General features: G+C 41.3%; 1 protein-coding gene across 5 annotated transcripts in view; it reads right to left on the bottom strand.

The window, feature by feature from the left end:
- The window catches only part of TPK1 (thiamin pyrophosphokinase 1), a 385,084-nt gene that overhangs the window by 52,901 nt on the left and 305,928 nt on the right, over positions 1 to 26,255 (bottom strand). For all 5 annotated transcript variants that reach the window (XM_061996850.1, XM_061996851.1, XM_061996852.1 and 2 more), the window contains one exon: positions 5,501 to 5,612. In XM_061996850.1, the coding sequence (XP_061852834.1) occupies positions 5,501 to 5,612 (112 nt within the window). The remainder of the gene's footprint in view (positions 1 to 5,500; positions 5,613 to 26,255) is intronic.

Raw genomic sequence — 26,255 nt, 5'->3', positions numbered from 1 at the left:
AGCAGCGTAGCTAGACATAAATACCTGTCTCCAGTTTACTTCAGGATGGTGTTAGGCTGTGGAGAGCCATCTGCTCTGTATACAGCTGTGCTGGAGAAGTCTCTCAGATTTCTGTATCCTTCCCCTTCCTGGCAATTGCTGCCTACTAGTGCTATATGGAAGGATCATATATACACTCCCTATGTCCCATTAAAAACTGCCATCCAGCTGGGCTACACTTACCATTGGAAGTGGTTTGAGCAAGTTTGGAGCTAAGGTACTCACATGAATCTTTCCGTAAGTGGAGTCCTACAGCAGTAATGTTGCCTCAGCCCTGTGATCTGGAAGAGCAGATCTGTTTATCACCTTAAAGCAGCCTTTGCAACCAGAATGCCAGGACCCTGCTACCTTGCTAAGGAAAAGCTGGAACCGTATGTCCTCACCACTAATTCCAAACAGTCACTGAAGTATGTGGAAATGGACTGAAAGTGTGACCTCAAACCCTCATCTCTAGTCCCTTCACAAAATTTGACTGAGCTTTTGAGCTGCTGGTCAGGAAAAAAAATGCAAATGCAGCTTTAGAGGCCCAGCAAAATTGAGCTCTGTGCTCATCAGTCCTTTAATGCATGCCAAATGGTCTTTTTGGTTCAAAATGATTTCATGCAATGCTAAGCAATGCCCTCATTGTTGCTTTTGCTGACTTGCAGTAAACCAGTGGGATGCCAGGCTGCCACCATCAGAACATCTGCTCTATTGGAAAAGCATTTCAGCAGGCCTTGCCTTGTAATAAATGCTGTGACCCTGGAAGGCAGACAGCAGCACTCCTGCAGGCAAATAGTTTGCTAAAGGTCAAAACCACCCGTAGCTTTGGGAGCAGTAGCATCATTTCTGTCAGCCCACCCTACCCAGGGTGTTGGAGCTGTAATGAATAAGAGAAAAAATACATCACTGAAGCTCTAAAGACAGATGCCACTTGATGGACTGTGAGTCTTTACCAGGGAGGAACATGAGAAGGAAGGGAAGGAGAGAAAAGCAGAAGGAGAGGGAAATAAAGCTGTGAAGCTTTTTACTCTGCCACTGAAAACAGAGCGACTTCTGTGAGCAATGCTTAGTTTCTCTCATCAATCTGGGGCAGCAAAATGTGCCATATAAACTATTTCAGTTATTACACAGGTTGCAGGGTGTTTAGACAAACAGCTTCACTAGCACACAGATACTTGTCCATCTTCATTTACAGCCTTTCCCAAAACAGTCTCTCACCCCTTGACTTTTATTTTTTAAGGAGTTAATCCATGTTCTTGCTCTTCTAGAGTGAATTCTACTAAAACATAAACCCCCACTGCTTTGTAATCTTTTTGTTCTGTTCACAACACAACGCCACCAAAGTGAAGCAGTGCAAAAAAGGGCAAACATTTCAGTTTCACAGTGTGAATAGCATCACAAAGATTTGGGATCCTGTTTATCGCTACAGTTAGAGAAAGGTCTTTCTCCTCTTATTGCTGTTGCTTGTTGAAGTGAAATGACAGTGGAGCTCTTTTGAAAGGTTTTTACAGCAATTTAGCTTCCTGCCTAAAGAAGCAAATTTACATGGAAATTATGTGGAGAACACAACCACATACACTCACAGGTTTTTATATATGTGTGTATGTATATATATATGTGCCAGCCAGCATTTTCAGTACAGGTATGACAATGCAGCATATCAAAGGCCACAGGGATGAAGAGGAAATTAGCTGGAAAGATCCTTTTCTAGATAATTTTCTTAGAAAAGGAACTATTTCCTAGAGAAGCCTACCATTAGCTTCCAAACTCTTCTTCATTGAGCAGCACGGCTGATTTCTACCTTCATTCTTACTTGCTGTCCATGAAAGCACCACTGAGCACCTAAGGAAGAAGGCTGGGTAATTCTGGCATGATTGGATTTTTTGTTATTTACAAAGCATTATCTGATCCTTGTGCTGTAAATCAGATTTTAATAGAGGAAAAAATCTGTATCCCTTTGGGAGTGGAAAGAATATGTATATAATGTGTTCTAAATGTGTGCTACACTATAATAAGTATGGATAAAAATATTTTCTCTAACAAATGTTCTATTTCCTTCTTCAAGTTCTTTCACCAGAAGATGAGAACTAAAATAACTGAAAGCTCTATTTGTGCCCATGTGCTAGCAAGTAACCAAGGTAAGATAAGCATGCATAAAAGCATGATACATGTTGCATCCTCACACAGACACCCCAAAAATTCTCAGTTCTGCAGTACTAACAATATAATCTGGACATCATTGTTCCTCTGATGGCTTTACAGACTTCAGGTTTACCTGCTTCAGCCACTGGAATGAGACCTGTGGTAGCCTACTCTCAGCCCCAGTACAGCTTCTGTCTTAGGCATTTATCCTCGCCTTTTGATGCTCAGAAGCTATGAAGTCTCATGACAGCAGCTGTAGATTAGACACAGATAACATTTGACTACCCCTTGAAGGTTTTACAAATATTAATCAGCAGAGTAATCTAGATACAATCAGAGTGAAATCAGTGTTAAACTTCCAAACCCTTGATGCAAAGCCAGCTCTTTCTTGCACTCTTTCAGCGTTAGCTGAATTGTCAATTGCTGGAAATGATTGTTTGCAAAGATGAGGGCTCCCCACTCACTTAACACAGCCTGTTTGACTGCTCAGACACAACCGAAATCCTGGAATTTGTTTACCACCAAGACACTTAAACCAAATATTTTGAGGACTCAACATTCACGTTTTAAGCACAAACTTTTTAGGGTATTTCAATTAATTCTGCAACAAAGTGGAGAAAAAGGCCTTTTGTCTCATATTTGGCTTAAGAATTCCATTTCCTTCATGATTTACACAAGGAAATTAATTTATAACCAAACCATTTTAGTCACTGAGGTTTATGGAGGTGTGTGCTCAGAGTGCCATTAATGAATGAACAGGGAAAGCTCTGACACTGCCAGCCATCAGCAGCAATGCTGACATCTACATCACACTTCAGTATCTTATTCCCTTCTCTTCCCAGGTGAGCCATTGCTTCTCCATCACAATTTATAGGAGGACTAACATTTTAAAAAGTAACTGCAAAACTACAGGCAGCACAGAAGTCATTAAAGCAGTGAAAGCTAACACCAACTTATCTGAATCACAAAATCTCAAGGGCTGGAAGGGACCTCAAGAGATCATCTAGTCCAAGGTAAGGCTTATATATTAGGGAACAAATCCAACTGAGTCACAGCTAACCACATGCTGTATTTCACTTGTTTCCCTGTTGGGAATTAAACTACAGTTTAATTTATCAGTAACTGAACAATAACCTGATTCAAAATCTGTATTTGGATGAGCTCTGGTCACTTGGGCACAAGAACAGTTTCAGGTTGAAATGACCTTGGTCATTATTAAGCACCTTCAAGGATGACCAGATCACTTTTTAATACATCTATGATAATGCAGAGAAATAAATGAACTAAGACCTGTGAGAAACAGGAATGCTGAGACTGTATTGGGGTGCAGTGTACTCATCACTAAGGAACACGCTGTCAAGGTCTGAGGTTTCCTCTTAGAAAAGGCAACAAGGGCTGGGAGAAGCAGAGATGGTGGTGCCAAGTTAACATGAAACAAGTAGGAAACAGTCACTTAACATCTTTATTGTCCCACAAACACCAAAAAAAACCCCAAAATGATTGAGTTATGAGTAACTAAAATCCCCAGGGGTCCATGCTTAACTATGACTAAATAACCTGAAGATGTTTATTACTGCACAACCAGGATGACAAACACCAAAGAAACTGATCTTTCAGCCCTGTCCTAGATTGGATAAAACATGAACTTTCTATCTGTTACCACTTCACCTCCCACTGCCTTCCCCTGCAGCTGCCACAGCTAGACTAGTAAGCCCTTTCTCCTAAGCTTCAGTACATCAGGCAATCAGAATGCAGTAGTAACAAAGCCATGTCATTTGTGAGAGCAGACAGTTTATCTTTAAAGTGACCATCTTTCTAATGAACACCTTGTAAATCTGATAAAATGTAGGTCATTAAGCTCAAAAAACTCCCCCTGATGTATCTGGAAAATAACTTGTTAAACTGATAATCAAAACCTCGAGAAAGGACTGCAACTTCACAGCACCTACTGCATTCTGACCCACACAGCAGCCGTTTGCAAAGAGAAGGCTTCAGAGGTGTTCCCTTCATTAACAGGAGTCTGGTTTGAGCTTCTTTCACCTCACTCTGGAGGGCAGAATATTTCCTGGGAAATGAGTAGGCTCTCGTTGTAACAGGCCCCCTGATTCAGTGCACAACAGCAGATGAACAGATGAAGATTCAGTGCCTTACCTGTCAACTGTACTTGCCAGTACAAATGAAAATGTTTGACACTTTTTCAAATCAAGAGCACATTCCTGATACAGTATATTCAGCTCTTACAATCCAGTTTTAAAGAGTGTAAACACCACTAGCCAGACAAGTCTCATCTGACAAGTCTCTCAGCTCCTGAAATTAATGCCATATTTATACCTTTTATCATTTGTGGACTAATTCCTCCCACCTCTTTACCTGCACGTGCTCAAACCCTCAGTGGAAGGAGACTCCCTAGGCTAGCACATGTGCTGCTGGCCAGCACAGTGGGTCAACCTCAGAATAACCAGCCAACAAAGGCATTGCACTGCCAACTGTGAGAACCACCTGCCCTTTCTACATGAGATGGCTCTAAAATCATAGAGTCATAGAATCATAGAATGGTAGGGGTTGGAATCATCTAGTCCAACTCCCCTGCAGAGGCAGGTCGACCTAGCCCAGGTTGCATAGGAACATGTCCAGGTAGGTCTTGAAGACTGCAACACCCAAGACTCTCAATTCCTGCATTGGTTCCCTTAAGTTTTAATGAATTGTTACCTAAAATATCCCATTATTTTCCTGAATCAGTACATCTTGAATGACCCTGTGGGGGAGGAGGGTCATTCAATGAGGATGAATTCAATTTCTACTTCTTTTTTGGTCAAGAAACCTCTTTCCTCTAGAGATAAATGTCCCAGTTCTAGATGAAATGCACCTTTTCCCACATTAAGATTAGAAAGTTGTATTTGTTCAGAGTTGACAAACAGACAATATATGTGAAGCAGTTCAGGGGAAGTGAGGTAGCTTTAATAATCTGTATCACATTATTATTTGTCTGTTGTAACTTTATGGCTTATAACCAGGAATTTAGGCACTTGCAGCTTCCCCTCCCTGGAGGGCAATGTATCAAGATGGTAATGTATCATGACCCCAACAAATGTTCTATTTAAACAGCACAATGACTCCCAAATGGAAAACACATTTCTGCCTATGATATCTCAGGTTTAAATGTATTTCTCTTCCTTTTTAAAAGAAAAAAAACTTCATTTGTAGAAAAAAATGGTCTGGCAAGAATTCAAGAACGTGCTTCACTTTCAAACACATAAGGCCCTTCAGCACTGGTGAGGCTGGAGCAAAGTGTGGCTGGGATAATGGCAAAGCCACTGCCCCGGAGACGCTGACTTACTGAGGTTCCACCTGAGGCCCGTCGTGGTCACGCTCTCGCAGGAGTTTCCGACGGGGATGAGGCCACACCAGCTGCCTTCCAGTCCTGTGTCCACATGCAGCCTGTGCTTGCCCTGCAAGACAGAAGGGCCTCTGGAGTTAGTGCTTGCTGGGGACCCTAACAAGCATTTGCCAACAGACCTTACAAATAAAACAGAAAGTACTCAGATGGAGACAGATCCAGGTCACCCCTCAAAGGCTCATGAGTGTTTGGAGGCAGCAAGGCTGGTCATTGATGTCTACAGAGGGAGGAGGCGTGTGTTAAGGTTCCAGACCTCAGAGCTTTCAAAGAGTTGGTTTCTAGGCTTTTCTAAGCAGAATCTGACTTTGCTCATTCTTTGCTGGCATTTTCTGAAGAGGCTTTTCTGTCAAAGCCAGGCTCTTTATTTCTGTGAAATGAAGACGTCCTGGCCCATCCATTCATTCTTTTTCCTCATCTAAACAGCTGTGTTTCACTTCCTAAAGAATGCTAGTCAAAGCACCACTCAAACTCCTTCACTGTTTTGATAACATCTGTAAAATTTCATGTATTTTAACTAGGTGCTAGAGAAATTAACCTAAATATTTATAGTAGCATGCTTACACTAAGTAGGAATAACAAAGTGAAATTAAAACCCATCTGTTGTACATCTAAGATGAATTCATCTTTTAACTATCAAGTTCATGGGATGCAGGAAAAGCAGCAGCTATGAATGACGATGGATTTGTGACCAAGTTATTAATTAGTACAGAAAGATCTTGCCAGGTATCAGCACGTGAACAGTTGAAAAGAAAAACAGATAGTGGAAATCTTGTACAGAACGAACCCCAAAGCTGCAAGTTGGAGCTTTGCCACAGTTTGTGTTCTAAAAACTCTGAAAATGTTTATGGAAAGGAGCTATGAGAGAAAAGCAAATGCAAAACATTGATAAGGTCAGTGGAGACACCATCCTCTGGTCTCTTCTACCCAGGTAACTTCTTTCAAAAACACATGTGCTTCATCTGGGGGAAAGTTGGGATTCTTTCAGAGGTCTCTGTTCTGTTTCACTCTTTTGTGGATGCACAGGCGAGTTAAACCCTTGAGTACATCTTTTACACACAAATTCCTCATCACTTTGACTAAAATCAGATATGTCTATTTATTAATGTACCCAAACGAGAGAGCTCTCTGAAACCCAATGAGTATTCTGTGAGCACTTTGTTGAGTGAGAAACCACGGCTTTATACCAAAAGAAAAAAGAACAGTTGAACCATAAAATTCGGGTAAATGTCCCAAGCAGAAAAGACACTTTCTCAGAAATTTTCTTTTGGGGAATGTGTTTAAGCTTTGTTCTTATGTCCTGTCCTCTCAAATGCACATTCCAAACGCCCTTGCAAATATAAAGTTGCTAGCTAAAAAGTCAAAAGTAGAGGTGAAGCATCCTGTTGCTGAGATGTTGGTGTCTGAGGCGTTCGACAGCTTCTCCTGTTAATGCCAAATGCATTATGAGGAAACAACTTCAATACATGTCATGCTCTCAGTTAACAAATGAACCTTGGAAAAGCTGTCAATTAGGGAGTATCAGATTGCACAGCTTAAGCCTGTTTGCTTGTTTGCAGAGCAACGTGAAAACCAATCCAATATCATCTGTCTTCTCGGGGTGTCCACTTCACATGGTGATGAGCCATGTATTTCTACAGGGGTTGTGAACGCTTGCCTGCCAAATTCAGAGGTGTAACAAATTCAGGCTTGATAACCTTTTAGCTATCCAATATACCATGCTACTTCTCTCTTGCGTGATGGAGAAGGAAAGGGAGAGGAAAGGCACAGGCTGTCCTGTTACACAACTGCCGATGTTGTCTATAATGAAGCAGAAAATGAAAGGGTGGGACTGTCAGTTCTCAACAAATGTACATACTGCTGCTCAGAGCTACTGGAGGAGAGGAGCAAACTCACTACATCCACTCATGAGCAAAGGAATATGGAAAAAAAAAGAGGTAAAAGTGGCCCAACAGAGAAGCTGATTAAGTCCTGTATTCCCCAAAATTGCCTCTACCTACCCTTAGGTTTGCCTTGCCTATTTTATGACAGATAGGGATTCAGTTCAACAGAAACCTAGGCAGAAAGTTGTCTTTCTGTGCTTATGAAATATATCTTTAAAACAAAAGATGCCATTATCAGAGGCTCGTCACTGTCCAGGATTTTATCCGGAGTCTTCAAATGTCTGATACTTCCCTGGAATGCCAGTCCACATGTTCCTGTGATTCTGTGAGAATTGACTTTGTTCTCTAAAAGGACATTTTGTAGCCCTCAGTTGTTATATGAGATTAGCCCTTTGGCAGCAAGTAAACAGGAACTGAAACAGCAAAATGCAAATTATTGTTTAAAAAACCCACTCAACTGTTACACTAAACTCATGGCTCAGAGATTGGTTCAGTGGTATCACACAAGACAGTTTTAAAGACATTTCTTTAAATAAATCACTAAGGGATCCTAATATTATGTGAGACAGTGGGATAAGAAAAGGGAAACAATAGTTGGGGGAAAATCAAACAAAACCCATTCATTTTTTGCCAAAAAGATTAACCAGCTTTGTACTGTAAAGCTGTAAATTCAAAGCACTATGAGTCTGCCATAGGGGAAATCAGGTGCTCGAGCTTATCTTCAGTTTTTCACGTACAGATCTTTCAAGCAAGCAAGATGGAACTGCCATTTGCAGGAGGAAGGGAGGATCAGAGCTTGTAATTTGCAAATACAAGTAATAATTTGTTCTATTTAAGTCTCTGTGATTAAAGGAACAATTATATCCTGGCACTTAAAGTATGAAACTGTTTTCAGTGTCTGCAGAACTCCGAGTTCCAAAGTTAGGATTAAAAAGCAAACCAAAGTTTGACTAAATAAATCCTTCCTTTTTTTGCTTCTGTAGGAGGTAAGTGAAATGTTTTCACATTTAACTTAGGCATCAAACATTAGCATGTTTGAATGATACTGGTGATTAGAAAATGGCAAATAATACAGCTGCATTGATTTTTATCTTAAGTCAGTTTTGAAAAACATTGAGCACTCCTCAGCATTGATTTTTTTTTCCCTTCATTTTGGCTCTGATGCTGGGAAATAAGATCAATTTCTAAGTTTGGCACTAAGAAGAGAATGTCAGAATACATTTTGAAGAATGCTTCATCCATACAGGCAAAACTTCCTTTTGATTCTAATGTCTTGTGCTATAAGAAAATGTTTAAGCAGTAGTGATTAAATATACACCCACTCCAATGGTTTTGCTGGGGAAAGACTCAAAGACAGAGCTGTTCCCTGTCATACCTCCTAAGTCAAATCAAATCTGATTGCCAGGAAGTCTTACACCCAACTTTATTCAAGGTTTTATGATGCTAAAATCCAGAATTTGCAAGCTGAAAAACATGTGAAAGTGTATCAAGATAAAAGCCACGAGCTTCCATGCATGCAGGTACCCCATGGGCACTTCGTAAGACTACAGAGAAAATACTTCTTCAAGTGCTTTCCAGACCAACTTGAACAAGAGTATTGCAATAAATAGATACTCTAGAACAGATATCAAGCCACAACATGTTATGAAAGAGAGAATGGGGAATTGATCCTCAGTACTGCATTGTCAAGGCATCTGAAGGTGTGAAAGCTGGAACCTGGCAGGTTGAAACTGGACACAGACAATCGAGTTACAGGACTAGAGGACAAAGCAGCCTATGCTAATTTTCCAGGTTGCTCCCAGTATAAATAAATCTATAGAATAACCTCATTCCTAAAAGATGCTGATTTTCTAAGTGGTTAGAAAATCACCTGTGCTTATTATGAGACCTGGGATTACAGAGAAATAGAATTTCTTGAGATGTGGTCAACTGCTCTATGATACCTCATCCACTCCCTAGATCTACTTTCCCTTAATCTTTTGATACATCTGTGTAGATCAGCTTTATTCCAATGATCGCTCCATAGATGGCAGCACACACTTGAAAACAACAGCAGCAGCAAAAACCTAAATACAGCTGTCACAGTGTTACCCAGTGAAAAGGCAAAACCACCATCTCTTTCGGTACACAAACATCTGGCTGCAGAAGACAGTATACAAAGACTGCAGCGGAGAGGAGGAGGAAAGGAACAACTATGAAGCCAAGCTGAGAACCTGTATGCTTAAAATCAAATGCCATGATTGGCAATAAAGCAAGGTTCCAGATATATTTCTAGTCATCATTAGCTGTGTAACAGCTTGACTTAATAATAACAAAAGCTTTCAGGCTGAGATTCTGTGCATGATAAACACAGCCAGTTTTTCTAAGAGGATGTATTTAAGGAGAGCTAGTTTGTTTTAACCCTAAAATACCATTGTCTTTTCAAACAAATATACATAGTGCCAAGTTGCTACGACATGAGTGGTATATTCAAGGAATATTCTCAGTGGCAACCAGGCTTCTTGCTGCTGTTGAAAACAGAATTATCCATGGCAGAGGTGAAAACTCGGAAGTCTAAAAGCCTTTGTTGATCCTATCAGTGACTGCTTAAACTCAGAGGGAAAAAAGCAAACAAAACAATGCTCAAACCTGTTGGACCCAATCCTGCTGATCTTTACTATCAAACGTTTGCAGTGCTCCTGTACTGAAATGGATAGACCTCAGCATATCAGTTCTTTGCAAGACAGAGCCCCAGCATGCCTACCCTCCAAGAGAAGCACTTCATAAAATGATGACTCTACAGTGAATAAAATCTTAGGCAGTAGAGAGAGAATAAATTATAATCATTATCAGAGCCAATTAATGAACACATCTGCTTCAAATCAATTTATGACAAGGGTATAGAAAGAAATCCCTGTGGAGGTAAGTGCCACTAAAAAGAGAAGATTTACTATACCCTGAGGTTATACATTTAAATGGTTGCTACTGTAGTATCTAATGTACAAATTATTCACAAAGAGCAAATGATCCCAGAGTTTCACACATTCACATATGAACCTTTTATACAGGCCCAGTAAAATCCTCCTGCGAGTACACTCCCTGTGCAACACCAGGGACAAGTTTATATTGAGAACAGTAGGTGCAGCCTTTGTTTGCCCATCACCTGTTGCAGCACGAGCCAATAAACCAATTCTCCATCTTCTGCTGTCGAGCCTGTCTGATTGACAAGGAAACAGCGAGCACAGGTACAGAAACTGTCAAAGTGTCTTTCTCTCTGGAGACTGCCAGCAGTTAAACTGCCAGCAGCACAGACAATGCTAACACACAGGCAAATGAAGGGAGGAAAACACTTTATCAAGCAAATAAGGTATCTGGGAGTACAAAAGCTACTTCAAAAGGGAGTTTAGAGACTGACAAACACCATAAATACTAATTCTTGTTCTGCTCTGCTTACTACCCTAAAGAAAAACCCATTCTGCTGAAACTTCCCACTCACAAATGAAATTCCACATAATTTTCTTCAGTTTTTACCATAAATCAATGCAAAATACACCACAAATGCAGTGTGAAACTACACTAATCAAGAACTGGCTGGTTCTTCTGTAAATTCAAGCAAGCCTTCCACTGGCCCAGTGGACACTTCATCCCTGAGCTTGTGCATTTGGTGCTCTGTCCTCAGCAGGCTCATCATTAGTGGTTTAATTAGCATTTTTAGTCATGCCTTCAAAAAATCAGGACCATTTGCGTTATATCCATTTATGAGCCTACAGAGTACAATAGATTGCAGAAAAGAGTGAAAAGGAGACAAGCTGCTGAAGATTTCATATTGCCTGTATAACCATTATGCCATGTTGCAGTGAAACTGTCGATCCAGGGGAGCCTTCACGAAGGGCACTAATACTCTACAACTCTTAAGTGATGAAAATGACAGCATAATCCTTCCCATCACCTATCAGTTCATAATCTATTTAGTGTCACTGCTCATTCTTTTTTTTTCTGTGCATTTCTACAGGGCAAGAGTCCAGAGGATCTCTTCTGGCTACACTGTCTTCTCTCCTTTTCCTCGACGCCAGAGAAGCTCAGGAGTTCATTTAAAAGACACGATATTGTTCACACGTAGCAAGAAACAATTCTTTCTTTATAGCACTGAATTACTAAGTAGTGCTGGAAGGCACCTATATGCCACGTAGGAATACATGGAATTTTTGTCTGAGTATAAAGTGTTGGGGGTTTTTTGGTTTGTTTTTAAAAGTGCTTAGCTCTGGTGCTATACAAGAAAAGAAGTACAGTCTCCAAGCCTAATGCACATGAATGTTTACTAGCAGATGCTGTGCAACAGTATTTGGGGTTTGTTCTTGTCTGGGATGCTCTGATCAAGTTGCTTTTTCTATGCACCTCGCTTTCTCTTCCCTATTACAGTTAATCTGTCTTCCCTTTTGCATAGCTCTTCACAGACCCCCTGTGATGGAGCCTATCACATCCTATTTAGTGGGAAGAGATTGAGCATTTTTTCCTTTCATCAACTACCATCTCAATCTTAGCTGGCTGTTGTGGCAGGTGTCTTTGTGACTTCCCCTAAGATTCAAATCTGTTCTCAGAAGTCTTCCCAGACATACTGTCCAATCTCTGTAGCTCTCCCAAAATCTCTCCTGGAAATTTCCTCTACCACGTAAGAGGGATCAACAGGCTGCTGGACTACATCTAATAGTTTCTTGTACTCCTCAATCTACATCCATGGGATGCCCTTGCTTTTTTATGTGTTACATGATGCAGCAGATCATGAGCTTGCCAATCCTCTTTTCTATCACCCTCCTTTTAGGAGAATTGGCTTCATATTTGGAGGCTTCACGTTAAGATTAGGGGCTTTATAAAAGCCCAGTCTCTGTAATTTCTTTGATGCAAACAGATGGGACAAAATGGAACAATCACACAAATGTTCTTTTCTCCCTTTCATTTCTGACTTAGCTTCATATACCTCTGAGTAAGAAAGAGAGAGGCCTGAAATAGTGAAGAATGGACTTTTGAGACAATTTTCAGCACCATTTCTTGATCTCTGTTACAGGAGGCAACGATTTGCCGTTATTATAAAGATATTCATTGACCTAGGATGAGAAACCATGCCTATTTTCAGTAGACAGGGAAACAGTTTCTGCTTTATAACAGCAGGCTTTGAGGAAGTGTTATGTCCCAGATCTAGTGCTAGCAATGACTGACTGCTGCTTTCTATACTCGTGAAATTCAGAGACCTGTTGCTTACATCAGGAAGAACAAATATAAATAAAGAGACTTCAGCCTGGCTACTCAAACATGTAAGGTTTTCTCTTTTTTTTCCACATTCTCCCCATTTTCTTGTATAGCTGAGTAGTTAGTTGGAGATTACAGTCCACACAAAAATCCATTCTTTTCTTGGAGCACAAGGTGGGGCAACAATAATGTGCTGCCCTGAACTCCATTTTCCTCTTTCATGAATCACACTTGGATAGGGGTGTGAAGCTCATTTGCAGCAGTATTTTTATAATGGATGTAGCTTCAGTTCCCTTGCATTTCAGTGGGAACTGCACCCACATCATCAGTGTCATCAATGACAGATTTGGTCCTTGGAATACAGAGAAATGTTCACAAGCACACTAAAATCATACAAAGTAGGCCAACCTGAGTCCTAAATATTTGACAGTGATTTCTTACTATAAACAAAGACAGCCAGCATGGCATCTTTCCTCTCAAGATTTTGAAGCTCTGAAAGCCAAATGCATCTTTCCAGCACCTCATTTGTCATCACAGTTCTAATTCTGAGGGAGAACCTGGAAAGGACTGTACTGCAATATTTGAAATGCTTCCCAAAAGTACAAGAAACTGTGTTGTGCAGCAGACAACAAAAAAATAAAGTCCCCACATGCTTAATGTAGAAACAGAACCTCTGGAGACAAATCACCCCTTTATTCCGAGGCTTTCTGGAGGTTTTTAGGAAGAAATCAAATGGAAGGTGAACACAGAGTTTCAAACTCTGGTGAAGAGTATGCTGGTTAGTCAATACGGCCAAGTAATAAGCAGCACATCAGTTTTTAAAACTATCCTCAAGAGAAAGATAAATATATCCTGGTTTAATACGTAACTCACCTTTTGTCATCAGACAATAAAACAGGTGGTCCAGACTGATTTTGGAAGGGATTGGAAGACCCCTCTCTCATCCAGTATCACTGTTATGAGACTCAATTCACTGGCTTTGTATTTTATTTTAAATATACTGTAAAAGCCCATGAAAACACATGTTTAACTGCATCAGGATTCCCAGGTTGTCACACCTGGGCCTTAAGTGCTGTGCTAAAGTTTGAGCAAAATCCACGCATCTTCCATTTTAGATAAGTTCTTTTTCAATGGTCAAACTGAAGATGCAGTTGTTTTCCCCATCTGCTTCATCTCCACCTACCTGGAAGCTTGCACTTAGATTTCAAGCAGACAAAAAAGAAAAGAATGGAGAATTCAGGTGTCTGAAAAGCTTCCCATGGCAAACACACACATAGCTGGACAGCAGAAATGTCACATTTGACTGTGTTCAGTGAGACCAGATAATTAAAAGCAGCATTTTATTGGAACACAGAAAGTTTTAGGGCAGCAGAACTTTTATCAAACTGGAGTGAAACTGCTGGCAAATAAAAATGATAAATCTTTTGAGAATTTAAATAAGAGAGAGATGGAAAGCTGGCAGGTGCTAAGGAGCACTCAGGTCAGACAAAGACATCTGCCAGGGACATCAGCAATATAAAGGTAACTTTGAATCTGGTAGTGGAAGACCAGACTAAAAATTAAGGTTGAAATGAAGGAGATGCAAGCTGAAATCACAGAAGTAATTTCCACAGAGGTAAAAAAATCCACCTAGGGCTGATAAGGGATTTAAATAAAAGTATGGCTATATGAGGGGAGATATGAGGGGAAAAATTTAAAGGTCTTAAAGAGCACTTTAACCACTCCATCCACTAATAGGCATTCACAGAACCACTAGGACTGGTCTGAAATAAAACACGCTGAAATGTGTGCAGTGTGGACATACAATCACAGAATCGCTTTGGTTGGAAAAGATCTTTAAGCTCACACACCACCTCACCCTGCCAAACCCACTGCTAACCCATGGCCCTCAGTATCTCAGCTCCACAGCTTTGCCATAGCTCCAGGGATGGGGCTTCCCCCACCTCCCTGGGCAGCCTGGCACAAGTCTAGATGGACAACTCTTTCAGAGAAGAAATTGTTCCCAATCTCCAATCTAAACCTCCCCTGGTGCAACTGTCCTGTTGCTTGTAGCCTGGGAGCAGAGAACAATAATCCCCGGCCCCCATCCCTCCCAGACACAGCCTCCTGTCAGGGAGCATCAGAGAGTGCTGCTGTCTCCCCTCAGCCTCCTCTTCTCCAGGCTCAACACCCCCATTCCCTCAGCCCCTCCCCAGCCCCTTGTGCTCCAGCCCCTTCCCCAGCTCTGTGCCCGGCTCTGGCCACGCTGCAGCCCCTCAGTGTCCCTGTGGCAGTGAGTGAGGGGCCCAGCACTGAGCACAGCCCTGGAGCTGCAGCCTCCCCAGGGCCCAGCACAGGGGCACAATCCCTGCCCAGGGCCTGCTGCCACACCAGTGCTGATACAATCCAAGATGCCATTGGCCTCCTTGCCCACTTGAGCATAAGAAAGAATCACAGATGCACAACAGCACTGGATCTGCGAGCCCTGAATGGACCCAGCTGCTGCTTGGATCTGCTGACTGTACAGTACACAGGACAAGAAGCAAGTCTTGACTTATTTCCAAGAAGCCTACACCTGGTTTAAGGAGTAACTGCAACCAAGCTGTTATCTCTCACTTCCAGAACTGAAGTTTAACTTTCACAGCACCAAATTTATAAAACACAATGTTTTTTTGACCAGCTTACAAGTTAATGAACACAATTCACACATTGTATTTCTGCTCCATTTGATCTTTGCTCATCCTCTCCATATAAACTGTGTTCTTGCTATAGAGTAAAAAGAAAAATATACTGACACAGAAAAAAACCAACAGTGGCACATTGATAGATCTGCAATCTCTGCATGAGTTGGTTCTTCTTGAAATTATTCCTAAAGCTGGGCATGGCTTCTAGGACATACTGCAAAAAATGACCATTATAGTCACACCAACAAGTGTGTATTTAGACTTAAACGATATAGCTACTATTGTTTTATACTGCCCCACACTTCAACTTTAACTAAGGAACTTAAAGATAATAATGTCAAAGAATAACTAAATTGCTTCTTGTTTACTGAGCCTCCTCCCTTTCCTCCTGAATGATAACCATACCCATTTCTTCATTTCAAACACGGTATACGTGACATTGACTTCCATTGTTCTAGTCAGAAACATGTTTTTCTTTTAGGAAAGTGTTACATCCATGTGTAAGGGAAGACAAGTTCAGATTCAGAACAACCAGAAAGTTCAGACCCAATGTTTAAATGCAAGCTTTCCCAAACTTTCCATGCTAAGATACAGGGGTTTGGTTTTCTACTATTGCATAGTACTGGAATGTGTGACTGACTCATCACAGAAACCTACTCTCAGACCAGCACAGGAGAAATAACTGTGGAATCATAGAATTGTAGAATTGTTTCATCTGGAAGAGCCCTTTAAGCTCATGGAGTTCAGCCTTTGTCCCAGCCCTATCAACCAACCACCAGCCCATTTCCCTCAGTGCAACACCCACCCATCTCTGAAACCCCTCCAGGGACGGTGACTGCAGCACCTCCCTGGGCAGCTGTTCCAATGCCTGACAGCCCCTTCAGAAGGAAGACAATGGACATTTATTTTAGTCCTTGAGTAAATCAATAGAACAGAAACAAAGTGCAAAAATGTCAGTGTTCCAGATTCTTGTGCACAAAATAAAATACACATCTCTGTCTTATTGCTTTCACACAGCCTCTTTGCCTATCTGCTGCATGTGTGAACATTCCTTTCACTTTTTTAAACTGCTGCAGCTGCTGAAACTGAAACAAGACCCATATTAATACACAGGTTGTACTGCAATTTCCCACGATGCTGGATTATCTCCAGTCAGGATGTCACCCATAACAGACAGCTCTGTCTCTGAGGGCTCATTGGCACGGGGAAATTCCAGCTATAAACTTAGTGGTGGTTCTGTTTTGCAAAGGGGTTCATTTTCCACACCTCTTTTCTTAATGTCAAAATTACTAGCTGCTTCATTGCTTGTGCCCTTTTTCTTTTCCACCTGCTGTCTTTGCAGCTATCGACTGTGCAAGCTCTAAGTCTCGCTTTATAACATATAATAAGTGGGCAGTTTTCATCAAACCAGCTAGTGATTTTCTCAAAGAATTTTTTAAACTCCAGAGATTTTCCACTTCTTTATCCTCAGAAACAAAGAAAAAGCAAGACCTAACAAAACTTAAACTTGAGTTACTACCCCTAAGCTAGAGTTACTGCTACTCCATCCAGAAGAAATGTGTCAGTAGTTAAAGTTTTATGCTCATAGCATCAAGCCTGCTAGCAGGACATTGCATCTTAAACTACTAATGGGTACAGTTAAAAACACCATTTTGTTTCCTTATGTCTGCAGCTGAGGCAGCCTTAAATCACAGAATGTTAAGGGTTGGAAGGGACCTCAAAAGCTCATCCAGTCCAACCCCCTGCCAGAGCAGCACCACCTAGAGTAGGGCACACAGGGACTCATCCAGCTGGGTTTGGAATGTCTCTAGAGAAGGAGACTCCACAACCCACCTGGGCAGCCCCTTCCAGTGCTCCCTCACCCTCACACTGAATAAATTCTTCCTTGTATTGCTTTGGAACCTCTTCTGTTGCAGCTTGTACCCAGCACCCCTTCTCCTGTCACTGGCCATCACTGAGAACAGCCTGGCTCAATTCTCCTGACACCCACCCTTTATGTATTTGTAAACACCTCAGTCTCCTCTTCTCCAAGCTAAAGAGCCCCAGCTCCCTCAGCCTTTCATCATAAGTGAGATGCTCCACTCTTAAGTCTGGAGGGTTTAAATACCAAGCACTGTGGGGCACAGCTTTGATGCCTGTTCTGTCTCTTTGTGGTACTTGTATACTTTGTGTCAGCAGATGTAATGTGTATAGATAAGATGTAAGTATTTTCAGATGTGCAGTGAAATGCAGGTCTTGGGTTTGTTTTTACAATCAGAAGGATCAGAAAGAGCATTTGCCTATCACATATTCTTACGAGCTATTCCACCTATCACTGAAAGTAGCACTAGTCTCAGTTTATATATAAAACCTCTGGACAACCAATAATGTGTTTCCCACTGGAAAGTTTATGCACAACATATACCTTTTGCCTCTATTCAAAAGCTGAAGAGCTCTGTGAACAATTACACATCTTCCCCACGTTCCAAGATCAGAGGTAAAGACATTAGTAAAATGCATGACCTGAGATGATGTTGCAGTTTTGCTGAATCACCTCTCACTCCACAGGGTATGCAGAAATGACACACACAACTGCTACCACACGTGATAGCAGAAATCTCTATGTGCCATTTAATTAACTTTTTTTAATGGGATTCTACAGTTTTGAACATTCAGCAGCCCATTCTATAAACTGAGTGTTCTTCCCAGGTTTAACTGAAATTCCTCTAAAACCAAAGGTGAACTTCTCCAGCACAGTTTTCCTGTACCATGGAGTCAGCAGCTGCATTTTCACCTACATCCAGAAGAGGATGTGTAGTAAATGGTCCACCACCTACACATACATTTTGGAGGGCTTTTTTAATTGCAAATACTGCTAACCTGCAATTTTAAACATTTAAAGATATCCAGAATGTGATTTTGGATTCTTATGGAATACAAAGCCCTTAAGCCCCTGCCTGTACAACACAGATCCCTACACAGCTATGAATCTATAATCCCAGTCACACTACATGCACTTTAAAATGCTGTTCCCACAATGAAAAGGAAAAATATCCTTGCTTAGAGAGATAAATTTGAATGTGGTCTAAGTTACAGATAAGCTGCCAGGTAGTGTAAGAGAAGGAAATTCTGGTTACATCTTGAACTGGTTCCCTATGCAGGGATATGCTGTAAGGTGAAGTACAGGGGGATAACACTAGTCCTAAATCAGACCACTAACTGATCACATCTACACAGCTGAGAGATGAAAAACTATTTCCAGTAGGCACTTATTCATTCAGCAAGAGAGAAATAAGGCTCCATTCCTTTTGCTCCAAAACAAAGGCTTCTGACTTTTGTTTTTTAAAAAAATGGGTGCCTGTAAGTCTGAGGCAGCAAAAAGGGAACCAAAGGGAGCCTTCACCATGGGGATTTAAAGCTAAGCAGGCCCAACACCTTAAAGTACTTTCTGGTTCATAGGTAAACCAAGTCTTCATATTGTGCCTCAAGAATTTCTTCTTCACTGCTGCTGGCAGATCATCATGCAAAAATATTTCAAGTTGTTTCCAAAAAGGCAGAATCTCTTACCACTGCCATCTGCAGAGTCATAACAAAATGAACAAACCTATTTTCTATAAGCAAAGGAAATAGGTAAAATGGCAATCAGCAGACTTAAAATGTACTTGTCAAGGCAATGCAACATGTCTCACTAGCAGTCATGTAGCTTTTGCATATTACATCTGCCCCTCATGCAACACTTGCTCTGTCCTCCAGCACCTAAAAAGGAAGAGGAAAGGAGTCAGCCCGAATTTGACCAGCATGCAGCAGTAACAAACAGACCTAGGATGGGGGTCTTTGTGGAACAGCTATGTATGCAGAAGGGAGGGCCTGACTCGCACAGTTACTACAAGCCCCTGGAACCCATCTCAGGTGACCTCACTGATTTTAAACACCAAATTCCCTTCTCACCACCCTGTTGGGCACTGCCAGCCCTGACCCTACATCAGGACCTGGGACTCTCAGCCTCTGCCCAGCATCAGCAGGTCCCCATGGCCCTGCCCTCTGTGGGCCCACGACCTGTCCCATCTCCACACCAGAGCTGGTGGGATGGGTTGGGCTGCCAGCTCTGCTCTCCAGAGCTCCCATTGCCCAGGGAGTCCCAGCCCTCACCACTCCCTGGATGTCTGTGATCCCTGTGATTTCATGTTACTTCTAAGTCAAAGAAATGAAGGCTCATGAAACTGGGATAGATAGCTTGCAATTAGAACTCCTGTATCCTGAGCAAGACCTAATATTCCTAAGCAGAAGGTAGAAACAATCACCCCAGATTCTCTTATAAGTTGAGCAAAAATAAAATGTCACTAAAGATTATTTGCTTTTCCTAAGAAAAAATTAGACCAGCTGTCAGTGACTAATGAATCATCAAACACAAGACTGTTGTTTTACTGAAAAAGGGCATCTTTGGAACCATCTTTTATTCATTCTTTTCCAGGAGTTGCTTAATTTTGCCTAATTTTGCAATATGAAAATGAAGGTCAGAAAGGATGGTCTCTTGTCACTTACAAAGTTATTCAACCAAGCCCGCTGCATTAATTACAGTGCCGTATAGCGCGGTAGAAATTATGCTTGAAACAAGAATGAATGAGAAAAGCCACATTAGTGTGTGAAATACTTATCTGAAAGAGTTCTGTGTGCTTTTCTAAGAAAATCAATTTCCAAAATCCAATTGTTTTTTATTATAGTGACAAGTAACCAGCCAGCAGTATATTGGTATTTTATTGATGGGTACAGTAAAACAACACATAAAAATATTTTCTGTAGACTCATTTACAGGTTTTTCTCCATGTTTCTTTATGTGACATTTCTTCAGTTGATGCCTGTTCCACTTAAACTTTCAAAACCAGCCTTGGTCTTGAAAGATCTGCTTTGATTGAGACGCCCTTCCCTTATGCTGCCAAAGTCAGGAAACCACTTCACTGTGCCACCACTTCTTTTTCTCTGCTCTCAAACACTAGAACCCAACTAAACTCTACAGACATGCTTTCATAGAACGATAGAATCATAGAACAGTAGGAGTTGGAAGGGACCTTCAGAGATCATCTGGTCCAACCCCTCTGCAGAAGCAGGTTCACCTAGATCAGGTCACATAGGCACATGTCCAGGTGGGTCTTGAAGACCTCCAAGGAGGGAGGCCTCCACAACCCCTCTGGGCAGCCTGTGCCAGGGCTCCCTCACCCGTCAGCTTTCCCTAAGCTGAAGCCCTTGGAAGGACATCTGCAGGTGCCCCAGTTTTTACGAACCACTACAGATGCACTGAAACGAAGAAATCAGCTTTGAAGTCAACATACCCATACCTTCACCCTCCTGCACTGCACCATTTTAACATCTGACAACAGTTTTATTTTAGGATGGTTAATCATCCATGAGTATTTTTACTTACAAAAGCCTGTTTTCAAGAGAACCTAAGTAGATGATAGAAATTTGCTTTGGGCAGAGACAAGCCCAAAAGTTAACGCTTTTAGTTTGCTTCCAGAATCATAACAAAGCATTTGAGCACTCCAAAGTCATTTACACCAGTGGGCCCAGTAACAATAGCTTTTACTTTTCAATCAAGTTTCACTAACCAGAGTGTAAACACATCCAACTGGTTTGGCATCTAGTTTAGGTCTAGGATGTTTCAGAGAACAGGCAAAGTCTGACAGAAAAGACTTTTCCTAAGGAGGGAGGGCCCATTAATACAAAAGGCTCCCTTTTCTGTGTCTCACGGACCAGAGCTGTCACAGCAAAGAAGGTCTGTTGTAGGTCATGCCCCTGTTTCTCTTGTACAAGTGAAATCTTGGAGGTGTGTTTTCAAGTGCACTCAGTAGTCATGCACCTCTCCTCTCACTAACATCACCATCAAACTTTCAATGCCCATTGGGAGCTCGGGTAAGTCACACTGGACACTTTCCAAAAAAGAATGTTAACGATGACTTAAACATACAACATTGTTTAAAAACAGAAGCATTTGCTTTTCTAACGGCACCACAGCCCCACCTTTCCCCCCTGTTCCCTTCTTTCTTACTTCAGATGTGCTGACCAACTGCCTAAACCATTGGCTGCCTGTTTGGTCTGACACAATTATTGGCAGACAGCTCTAGGAATGGTGATCTTTACAATCAAATACAATTCTTGTATTGCAATGTTACACATAAAGGATGTTTATATAAAGGCACAATCCACTGTCCTATCTGTAAAGCTCCTTCCTTGTCCATTTCTACCTCAGCCCCATGCCTAGCAAAATTCCTTTAAGAGTTTGTATTTTGTTAAACCAAAGCAACTGCCACAATCAAACTGTTCATTTCCTAGGAGCAGGTGCTCACTTACAACAGAACATATGTATAAAATGTCCCACACTCTGCTGTCAAACCCTACAGGGCATGTAATTTATACACAAGCACTGAGAGCATAAATTTCCCACACTTTTATTCTCCCTTTTCCGTCTTAATTTCTTCTCTTTTTTCCCACTCTGTTCACTTCCCATTCTATTTTTGTTCTCTTTATGCTCTGAATATATTGTATTTGTCCTCTACATCAAGCAGAACATCCTCAGAGCACCATGAGTTAAGCCATATTTGAATTTCACTATTCCTACTGCAGTAAGCATATAGATTCAAGTCGACACAAAGTCCTCTATTCATAAATAAAAGAACAGTGGGGATGGCCTTGGACTACACCTTCACCCTGACCTCCCCAGGACCTGCAGAAAGTTCAGCTCCAACCTGACCTTCCCTCATCAGGACCAAATACATGTACAAGTAAAACCCACCACATTTTAGACAAGAGTTACACAAGAAAGGTATAAAATTTTGAGCAATACATCGAGAATGAAGATAAATGAGAAGTGGGGGACAGGCATACAAATGACTTGTAAAGTGCAAGGGTTTTTTCCTGACTACTCAGACAGTGTCAGTGAGACTCGCTAAGCTAAGGCACATCAAGGCAATGTTTCTCAGCCTGGCATAACATTTTGACAAGTCTTTTAAGGCCTTAAACTTTAATGAATATGGAAGCAATAATAAGGATGCACGACCTGTACAGTGTGTGTCTGCCACCTAACAGGATGTTTTTCTACCAGAATGCGTTCTGTCTGGAACGTCCCAAAATGTCACTTGGTAATCTAATGAACTCAAAAATGCTCTTAAATTCAACTCTTTATTATAAAAGTCCATGTGGTTTTATTACCTGTGTACACAAATATACCCCCATTTCCTACCCATCATAAATATCAATCGGGAGAGAAATAAGGAGTCAAGCTTTATCCTGATCCATTCTCCAAAAACTGCAGTAGTCTCTTTCACTGTTCAGTGCTCACACACACAGAAACACGGGTGCTCATTTCTAGCCTTTCTAATGTAGAAAATTAAACCAAAGAGGGTCAGGAACCACGTTTGATAGGAGGGATCAGGTAGCCTTTTTAAAAATCACCTCCTGCAAATGAGGTCTTGTCCCCCTGCAGAGAACTGCATTATTCTGGGCAGCACAATTACACAAGTGTCTTAGAACTAAGTGTAAGATTTCTTATTCACATGGACACAAAAAGCTCAGATAGTGCTAAATATTCTCGTTCCTCACTCCAATTAGCTTTCTCTTAAGCACATAGACTTTCTCAGTGATGCATAGAACGTGTCTAAGCAATGCCTTAGATCCAAAAAGTGTTAAACATGGCTTAACTGAGTCTTTTAGAAATTCTACTGAATGGCAGCACATACAACCCTGAAGTTGTGCACCTATTTCTAGGGCAGATGTCTTTGGGACATTCCTGTGGTAAAGCAAAAGTTATATTAATGTTTCTGTTTAAAAATCACGTGTGGATAGATATTTGAAGAAGACTCTCTGAGTGTTTTAACTTTGTTACTTTACAATTTACACAACAGACCCATCTTTGCACTTCTGCCTAGATGTTAAAACACTTGATTTGGTATTTATCTAATTGGTCTTAGTATCATAAAATGGAAACATCCCTTTTAACCAGCAGAAACACCAATCAGTTCAAATGGAGTAGCTTTCAAATCATTTCCAATAGATACCATTAAACTGCTGCTTCTCCCCTCTAACAGTAAAAAAATGTGTGCACAAAACCCCATCCCCGAGTCACTTAGAAGCATATTCTTTCCATCCATCACATTCCTGGGAGGATAACAGTTATAACCCCATGGTTAATAACCTCCTCTTCAAAAGTCATGTTCCATTTTTGAGAACATATTATGGGTCTATAACGAAACCGAGCAAAATGTTCTGTATTTAACACTCAATTTTTAGAGCTATGTAATTTTCTCCAGGTATGTAACAACACACCCACACAGCAGAAAGAAAAGAGATCTGAGGAGTTGTGGAAGGGGAAAGGTCCTACAGTCAGAGAGTCTTACTTACTCATACATGACTAATATTATCATATATTTATCATATATTTATCGTTACACATGCAGAGCTACCATCTTTAAACCAAAATATACTCATTCTAGTTTACATGATATAACATGTTCAAGTGATTCTTCACAAACATCACATTAGCTACTCAGAGACTTAATTACTTGTGAGAAGTTGTATCTTTTACTTTGGCTGTGTTTGATCCTCACATATTTTGGCCAGGGCCTTTGAAGGGTAAGGAACAAACTGGAAGCAATTACATTTATTCCCTTTGAATATTTCTCAGGATGGGGGAAAAGACAGCAGCCTTTTAGAGTGCCACTCAGTACCAGGTAATGAATAGTAGGGCTATGGCTAGTATCAATCACAGCCCGTTTTGAAAAGACTGGCTGATTTGGGAAGCTCACTGCTTTGTGATGTAGAAAAAGGGGTCAGGCAGGAAAAATACTCATCCTACCAGCACACACCCCTCTGCTTCTGACTCCCTCCCAAGTGTTTCTGTGGCTGTCTCCCCAGCTGGCTACATCTCCACCTATCACACCAGCTGTGTACTTGCCACGGCACCCCATCTCCAGAGAACTCTTTGTGCCAACTTCTGTATGAAACTCTAATGAGAAAGTCCTGCTCCTTTCATTCACAGTTTGCCATGGGAGGCCCAGATCATTCTATATGACTCACATAAGTACTGCGAGTAGGGAGGTGGATAGGGCAAAGCATGTACATGTGTGTTCACTTGGTGAAAGCCTATCCAACCAATGAGAAAAGGAGATGCATATAACAAGAAGTACCTTCTACTGAACAGAGGTTACCCAGGTACCCCATACTACATGCTAAGGAATAATGTACAACCCCCAAGCGTGCTTCTTTAAATGGTTTTTCAAACACTGGATTAGTCATGGCCAGTGACAGCACAGCTTTTATACAGGGTGCATCTGATCCATGCACTGAGATCTTACAAAGTGTAGTGCATTCTAAGTGTACTGGTGAGGATTTTCACTGTTGTAAGATAAAATCAAAACCCAACCAACAGAGCAACAAATCTCCAGGAAGCACTCCCTTCTTCCCCAATAAATCAGAGAAGATTCATGTGTCCCCTACATGAATAAACTCTGCCTGGGGAAGCAGTCAACACCACAAGGAGGGTGAGTGTGACTCTGTGTGTGTAGGTGTATGTAGGGAGGAACAATTGCGGTAACAGTCTGTGAAGTGCACCCAACATGCAATGTGCCAGTGCTAGGGACTGTCACAGACCTGCCCAGGATAGGCCCTGCATTCAGCCATTGGCTGGGCAGTGTTTCTCTGAAGTCAGCACGCAGGATGGCTCAGGCTGGTGTTCACCTCATGGGCTACCACTGCTTCTGCTCAAGTCCACAAATGGCAAATACAAGAAACAATTTGGATGCTCCAAAGATCAGACACAGATGAGACTTGCAACAGATACTTCTGCTCTGACTTTCAATCTGCTTTTCAATGTACCATGGCTCCAGATTACACACATCTCTTAACACTTTTCCTAAACAATACAACAGGACAATGAATGCTTTGTGTTTTCACCCCAGTATGTAACTACCACGGCCATACTCTGTTGGTTGATGTCACTTATTTCATCCTCTTCTTCTCTAGCCTGTCTGCAGTCCAGTCCATGTACAATTCGCAAGATCTGGGTTGCTGCTTTGCATCTTTTCACCAATTTCACCCCACAGAGCATTAAGTGCAGCAGTTTCCCCTCCACTTCAGAAGTTATTGCCTAATTTTGCCCAGATTACAGACCTAACCGAACCCTTCAAAACCTCCTCTGCCTTCCCTCTATAGAAGGATAGGCGTGACTCTGATTTTCTCACGGTGTACTCCATCTCTTCCTCCCTGTTACACTTCAGATGCTTTATTTGACACACACTTGTGAAGAATTTTAGTTTCAGGGAAGAAAAAAAGAGAAATAAATGTACACTGGCTCTATCTAACTCTGGTGAATGGGCACTCAAATTCTATGTTTTTAAATTAATTTCAAGGAACCTGGCCTCTCCAAACATATAGTTCTGCAGCTCTCCTGAGAAAGGAAAGAATCAGTTCCTTGCTAAGGGATTTTTGTAACATCTACAGTTAGACATTAGTTTGGATAAGAAAGGGGGAAGATGTGCCTGTCCATCCAACCACAGAATTTTATCTGACTACATATTAAAGAAGCAGCAACACACCGCTGTGCTTGAGTAGACTATGTCCATGACAGCTCATTGGGCTGGGATATGACATATGAATTTCCTAGAAACCTCACAGAGAACGAGAACAAATCTTGCTGTAAGCTCTGTTATGTGATATCCTAGGATTTCCTTTTGCTCAGTCACCTATGAAAGACTGATAGCTGTAGTCACTTTCTCTTCTGCATTTCTAACCTACATATCTCTAATGCATTAAAAAAATAGGCAGGAGGGAACAAACATCCATCCTCTACTGTCTCCCATGAACTGCTTCTTGTTATGACAACCAAAATACAACTTGTAATATTCTGATGAGATGAAAAATGTTTTACTGGTTGGCACAACACTCACTGCTCACACACAGGGC

This window comes from Colius striatus, chromosome 5 (assembly GCF_028858725.1).
Source record: "Colius striatus isolate bColStr4 chromosome 5, bColStr4.1.hap1, whole genome shotgun sequence".
Classification (NCBI taxonomy): domain Eukaryota; kingdom Metazoa; phylum Chordata; class Aves; order Coliiformes; family Coliidae; genus Colius; species Colius striatus.
Note: the sequence above shows the minus strand (reverse complement) of the source record. Positions and strands in the feature narration are given on the sequence as shown.